This window comes from Halyomorpha halys, unplaced genomic scaffold, assembly GCF_000696795.3.
Source record: "Halyomorpha halys isolate HHAL.00 unplaced genomic scaffold, Hhal_1.1 Scaffold1071.1, whole genome shotgun sequence".
Lineage (NCBI taxonomy): Eukaryota > Metazoa > Arthropoda > Insecta > Hemiptera > Pentatomidae > Halyomorpha > Halyomorpha halys.
In genome coordinates this window covers 791-8,313 of record NW_027115834.1, presented here as the reverse complement: position 1 = coordinate 8,313, position 7,523 = coordinate 791, and the positions used below count along the sequence as shown (strand labels likewise).

At 36.9% G+C, this 7,523-nt stretch overlaps 1 protein-coding gene and 1 long non-coding RNA gene across 2 annotated transcripts in view; both read right to left on the bottom strand.

The window, feature by feature from the left end:
- LOC136797124 (uncharacterized) overlaps positions 1 to 6,622 on the bottom strand; it is a 33,015-nt gene extending 26,393 nt beyond the window's left edge. Inside the window, exon 1 of the long non-coding RNA XR_010844958.1 lies at positions 6,375 to 6,622. This is a non-coding gene — a long non-coding RNA (uncharacterized lncRNA). The remainder of the gene's footprint in view (positions 1 to 6,374) is intronic.
- On the bottom strand, positions 103 to 1,680 carry LOC106688191 (uncharacterized; the record flags this gene model as incomplete). Its single annotated transcript, XM_014432539.3, is given in 1 exon segment — positions 103 to 1,680. A coding segment is annotated over 1 exon segment (1,525 nt), but the record flags the coding sequence as incomplete, so codon positions are not given.
- Positions 6,623 to 7,523: the final 901 nt, after the last annotated feature.

Here is a 7,523-nt window from a genome sequence, read left to right as displayed (position 1 = left end):
TGTAACCGTTGATATCGTCAGCTGGTTTTCCATTTTTTAAGATGGGTAGTACCTCCGCTTTCTTCCATTGTGCTGGGACATGGCTTTTCCACGTTAAATTTATAAATTTTAAAAGGATATCTTTAGCTTTCTCTCCTAAGTTTTTCAAGAATTCAGGCAATAGACCGTCTGGAGCAGCACTTTTCTCCATTTTTAGTTTGCTCAGAACAACATCCAGTTCCAATTTTGAAAAGGGTGAACAGAAAAGCATGCTATTATCTAAATTTAAGCAACCCGGATTCTCTAATAGGTCTTGGTTTTTAATCTTTTCTGGGATTGTAACATTACTGATTTTGCAATAGTTCTTGCAAAACACTTCAGCTATATCCTTCTCAGTAGTAACTAACTTGTTCCCTATTTTAATAGGCTCATATTCTATAATTTTCTCTCCGTTTATCCTCGAAATAAAAGCGTGAGCCTTCTTTCCATCCTTTCTGAAGTCCATCTCCTTCAGGAAGTTATTATATGTTTGTCTTTTGGAACAGATAATGGCATGTCTTAATTGGGCACTTGTCTTTCTTAGCACCACCATATCTGACCTTAGCCCTGTTCTCTCTGCACGGCAACGAGCTTCGTCTTTAACCTTTTTTAACTTATCTAGCTCGATATTCCAGTAAGGTTTAAATTTTCGAACTTGTCCACGAGGAATATTTCGGAGGGCACATTTCAATATAATTTTTGTTAGAGTTTGGGCAATTTGATCAACATTTGGGCTCAGAATGTCCTCCTTTATCATGATGTTCGTATCTCTCCTGTAATCTTCCCATCTTGCTCTTTTCAGATTCCAACGAGGAAAAGGAGATTCCCTGTGTTCAGTGCGTAATGTTCGACTTTCAGCTTCTATAATTAGGATTTTGTGACCAGCTCCACCCGGAGGTGAAATGAGATCGTGTTTAATTTTCCGCGTAAGTGATGGATGGCAGAGAACAATGTCAGGGTGCGTCTGATCACCTTTATAGGAGAGAAATGTTGGTTGCTTCTGCACATTATCTACGAAATCACATTGTCCCGAATAGATAAGATCTTCAACTACATCACCTGCCTGATTATTCGTTTTATAACCCCAAATCCATGAGTGAGCATTAACGTCTCCCATCAGTAATGAGTGTTCATCCCAGCCTTCCAAAAGATCTTCAAGAGGCAGCTTGTTTCCCGGTGGGCTATAGATAAAATAGATCTTCCTCATGCATCTCCCATTCCATACTTTGGCACGCATCACCTCAGACTTTTCTGTTGCAGTCATAGTCGTAATTATATCGATTTTAGCGACTAGATGGTTTTTAACATAAACTACCATTCCTGAGGCCACTTGTCGTCCACGTGTCAATATTTTCATTTGGTATCCTTTTATATTTATAAAGTCTTTTTCAGTTGAAGCTCCACATTCGCAAAGACCAACAACGTCAATATTATATTTTTCCAAAATAATCTTCAATTCTGTAAGTTTATCATGTGTTAGACCTCCAGCATTCCAAAAAATAATTTTGAGCTTGGAGTTTTGATGGCCTTTAGAAAGGCCGTTTGCATTACGGTTAAATGCCGTAGTTGTCATATTCTGTGGGCTGTTGTGGCGACAGCTACTGCTCATTTAGCGCTATCCAGGGGGCACGTGTATCAATGATACGGACGCGAGCAGCACTACCCCCCATGCTATAACAACTATAACCACAAAAATCGTTAAATAAACGAGCCGACTAGATACAGACTATCAGCCGCGCCGTGAACCACTAGTCATCAGGCAAACGTCGTATATTGATATATTTACTATTTCTTGTTAAAACTTTCATTAAAAAAAATGTAATAACCACTCCATAAATTGTAATATTCATAAATGTATTATTAGCATATCCTGATAGCGTTTTTAAATCCAGAAATATGATTAATTCAAATTTTACAAGCTAAAAGTTGTCGAAATTCCCTTCAGAGATTTTTTATATTCTCCAGGCACTGATTAATGCACTTTAGTGGTTCAACATATTCTATCACTATTTTTAGAAAGATCGAAATGTGTTATTACTACACTCAGCCACTCTCCTCCTTCCTATACTTTCTGTCCTCTCATCAGGACCTACAGCTGATACAAGTATACAAGGACTACCTCTTCACAACCATAACCGAATATTTTACGGAGTGAAGTGTCTATTCTACAAGGACCTACAGCAAATACTTGTGGGACTTGCTATCCCCTATACGACCATAAGAGAATATCTTATGGAATGCAGTTTCATCCTGCGAGGGTTCACAGCGAATACCCGTTTAACTCACCAATCATCCTGTCAATGCACCTCCTATCTAGCTTACATTACTTATTTAACATGCATAACATATGACATTATAAATAGACTCAAATTATAAACATAAAAATCAGATGAAATAAAAGGGTTTAAGTAAAAAATCACTAATTTAATGTTAAATACAAAGCAGGACTTGTAAAAAACAGGAAGGTAACCAAACAGCACACTGGACCTGAGATAAGGTCCAAAGAGGTAGCAAGAAATATAGAGTGATGGCTGTGCTAGTAGTGAAGATCCACAAATTGTGACATGATTTCCTAGAAGAAATTATGAGGTTTAAGGAATCTTCTATTAAAATTTTGAGTCTAATACGGTCAGCCGACACCGACACTTTTTCTTACCGAGTATCCTTAACTTAACACTTCCCGCCACTAAGCGACTTATTTTATCCAAACTCGCTTGAATTTGTTACCCACCAGGATGGTTAGTCCCTGTAACCTTTACCGCCAAACTACTAGTTCAACTCTTACGGGTAGGTCACTCAGATTGGGATGAACCGGCTGCGGAGATTGGATCTCTTTTCAAGAGAAGCTCGAGGATTTCAATACCACGCCGTTTCCCGAATTACCAAGAGTCACGCAGCTGTCAACGGTTGGGCGCCTTCTGTGACGCGCCAGAATTGGGTTACGCCACCGCTATTTATTTGCACTCAACATCTTCCGCTGGGGAAATCGCCGTTAGTTTACTTATAGCTAAATCAAGCGTAGCTCCATTAAAGAAAGTCTCACTACCGAGATTGGAGTTGCACTTCCTTGCAAAGGTGACCGCTAAAATCCTCGGGATGTTTTCCCAACCATTTGAAGACCTTGTTGCCTTCTCTGACTCCGCCGTTGCTCTAGCGTGGATTTGCGGCGAACCGCACCGCTGGAAAACATTTGACACCATTCGCGTACCCGAGATCAAAGAAAGTATTCCTCCATCACAAAGGCGTCACATTGACGGAAAAGAGAATCCCGCTGACTGCGCCTCCCGAAGGCTCTCCCCTAAGGAATGTTCCAGTCATGTGTTGTGGTGGACCGGCCCACCATGGCTTTCCTACCCGCCAACTCAGTGGCCTAGATCGCCCGTCGATTCACCTCATGACGCCGTTAACACCGAGCCCCACGCCAACAAGGAAGTAACTTCTCGTGTAGCATTGACTACTCTCGACTTAGAAAGTTGGCATCCCTCACTCAGCTCCAACCAGTGATCGCCTGGTGTCTCCGATTCACCAATAACTGCAAAAACTCAGATCACCGTCTTACCTGGTTTCTCTCCGTTGAAGAACTCTCCACCGCACTCGACACCCTAATGAAGTAGAAGAAGTCATGCTCACCGAAGAATACCGTGCCGCCGCTGAACCCACCTCTAAACTGCGCCTCAAGTGCATCCTTCAGTTATTCATTGACCCGCACGGAGTACTCCACGTCGGCGGACGCCTGAACCTTGCGCCACAACCGTTCGCCGTCAAACATCCAGCTCTCATCCCTAAGGATCAATCTATCACTCGGCTAATCATTACTCATGCTCATGTCACCAATTTACACGCCAGCCCATTCGCCACCCACTCCTTTATCCGTCAATGGTTTTGGATAATTGATGGCAGAAACGTGGTTCGCCATCTCCTCGCTAAGTGCAATCGGTGCTTCCAAATACGTTCCCAATAGCTCATATCTACTGTTTACATCAGGACCTGTCCGTTCCGTGCTTCACGTACCCCGATTGTATTTTTAAATTGTATTTGATTAGAGTGGAACAAAAGGGGGATTGAATGTTGTGAGACTTTCTGCTCATTAGACATGTGAAATGAAGTGAAATCCTCCTGAGGGGAAAATTGGGTTAGTGTGTTAAATTTATTTCAATTATATAAGACAGAGCATACTAGAGGTCTCATAAGAATAAAATAATGCCTTATCTGGTGGCGGCGAAAACGAACCTGGACAAACTAGTTGGCAGTTTTCCGGGGCACTCCTTGCTCATGTTGCAAAGATTCATCTGAAGATCTACTGAACCTACGGTGGCTTCTCCGTATATGTTGGGCGTTGATCTCCATGGTTTGCCCCGGCCCACATCTCTTCTTCGGTACAAATATGGGCACTGTTTGGCTATGTGCTCCTCATTGACACATTCAAAGCACCTCGTGCGCGGGTAATGCGCCACTAAATTTCCAATTTTACCACATCCGTGACAATTGCGGTCCTCCTGCCAACTATTTTATTATTTTAAGAAATAATAAAATAATCATTTTTGTTACTTCGTTTAACAAATCAGACATAAAAATTCACAAAGAAAATATTTAACTCACTTAAATTTACAATTATTGAGAACGCTGTTAGTAAATCTCCGGGGTGGTAGATCCTGTCCTTGAGCTGGATACCTGGGGTCAGTGAGTCCTGCCAAGGTCGTTCGTCTCGTTCAAGATCTGAAGAATTGAAGTAGGTAATCCTCGTAAGGTAGGCCTGATTCCAATTCTTCACAGGTGATTCAAGGAGAACTTCGGGGTGATAGATCCTAATCTTGATAAAACGTGTAGATTCGAAACACTGCGATTAATTTTACTTAATGCAGTACCTGTTCGCGGTAGAGTTCGAAACACTGCAATTAATTTTGGTTAATGCAGTACCTGTTCGCGGTAGAGTTCGAAACACTGCAATTAATTTTGGTTAATGCAGTACCTGTTCGCGGGCGCCAATTATGATAACGGTCTCGATAATTGTTTAAAAATTGTTTATTTGTGGGAAAATACAGTTTACAATAATTATCACTTAATTATAAACTATAAATAATACAGTGAATACGATATAACGGAACTAGTATGTATGACTGTCTGAAACGCAAGTATAAGTGAGTACTAGACTGGTTGCTGTGAGAACGGGGCAGGAATATAAAGGCTTAGGATTGCTGACTCAGGTCTGGGCTTTATCAGTGCAGGTGTACTCGTACTTGGCTTCTTAACTCAATATATTTATGTTTCTTTTTGAAATTTTTAATAAAAATATCTTCTTTCTTTTTTAACGACATATTGATATTTCGGATAAATAATATCAAAATATCTTTGATGTCGGTATTAATAACAATGCTAAATATTGAAATGTATATTAAATTATTAAATAAAATATTGATATTTCATTTTAAATTTGTCTAGTATTTTTAAACAAATTATCGATATTTCAAAAAATTAATATTAGAATATTTTTTCTAACTATCGATATCGATATTAATAACAATATCAAAGATCGAATGGATGTTAAAAATTATTGAAACAATACATTGGAGTGAATATTATCAATACTTCTTTTATTTCAATATATTTTTTTAGACGAGACTTTTTTTTTTTTAGAAACCGATATTCCGATATTATGGTAGGCAATTATCCATATTCCGATATTGCGTTTACTGAATATCGATATCAAAATATCGGATATCGGAAACAAAAATATCGATATTTTGATATTATCGGGTACTGAATACCGATATCAAAATATCGGATATCGGAAACAAAATATCGATATCCCATCCTTATTGGGCCCTCGGACTGACGAAACCTGATTTGAGGCTGGTCTTTCCAAATATTAGTTTGACACCTACCTTTATATACCTTTCTGTATTTCTGTATTTTTAGTATTCATTTAAAATGCTTTCTCTTCACCCGTCATTAATGCAAGAGCATAACTTCATTTGATATGAAATCGTCTAGAATCTCCAATTGTAGTGGATTTATGGTGGTGAAAAAGTAAACACATTCATTTACATAGTTATCCACAATTTTATTAAATATCTGACCTTACATGCGGAAGTTCTGGTGACTTCTATTGTCACCAATCCAATTGATAATATTATACAATTATTAAAATAAAAATCTTTTATTATAACAAAAGAGTGAGGCCCTCACATCGGTATCTAAACGTCGGAGAATAACGATAAAAAAAAAAATGAATTTACTAACATAAATACTTAATTATGAAAATACTTTATATATAATTGATATTTTATCATTGGCTACATAGGTAAAGAAAATTCAAGCTAAGACCGTTAGAGACTTTTCAAAAGTTGTTTACTTACACGAATATTTTTTCGTGAAATTGTTTTGCACGATTTGGAGCTTTTTTGTAAAAGTGCTGTGAGTGCTCCCATAAGAGTGCTACGCGTGTTGATGCCATAGATTCTTCTGTTAGTGGCCCTGGACAAAAAGTAACCAATATCGTAGTAATATACGATATCTTTTAGTGTCTTTGGGTGATTCCTGATGGTGTATTGGATGCAAATCCCTGCGGTCTTAGCACACGACTTCAGTAGCGTTAACGGACATATCAATTGTATCAAACATGCTGGAATCTGAAAATCGAAAACAATTAATCAATTATTTTAATTATGACAGTGTAAACAGAACTTACTTTGTAATTCAATTGATCGTTTATTTTAGAAAAGGGATGAGAAGCGAAAATAGTTTTTGAGTAAGCTATAAAAAAATGTTTTAACAGCACAATTTGAATGCTAGATAATTACAAAAATTACAGTTTATTCTATGATCAAATTTATAAAATTCTAATATAAATTTGATTGTTTAGATCTCCCTCCCATTTTTCTGAGAGATATTCAAAATCCAGGACTTAATCTCTTTCTAATGGACTAGTAATTTTTCTTGGAGAAAATGAATCAAATATAGTATCATAAATTCAATAATTTAAACTTAATAAGTAATAATTTAACTTTTTTTAAATTAGATCGATTGCTGACAACACGATCCATGGGAATATTTTAAATATTTTATTGAAAACTTAAAGAATAGATATTTTGAATGAAAAATAAATAGTAAAATGTGTAAACAAAAATGAACCAATTTGTAAATCAACCCGATCTGTTGTTACTAGGCAGCTCAATAAATATTTTTAAAATGACATAATTCTTTCAGGTTCGTATTCAAACTTTTTTTTTTTAAGTTCATAGGTAAAAATATAAAATAACATATTGTTTGATGCGTGCACTGTATCAAATTTGCTTAACATTTTTTTCGTTATTCAAACTTTTTTTTTTTTTTTTTTATTCAAGAAAATATTAGCATAATTGTGTGTGAAAATGATTTTTTGTGATTTAAAATTATTAATAGGTATTACAATTATTTTTCAAAAACACAAATACATTATTTTAAAAAAAATAGACAAATAAGTACTGCAGTAATGCAATATCTATTCACCGGAGATCGATTGAAGA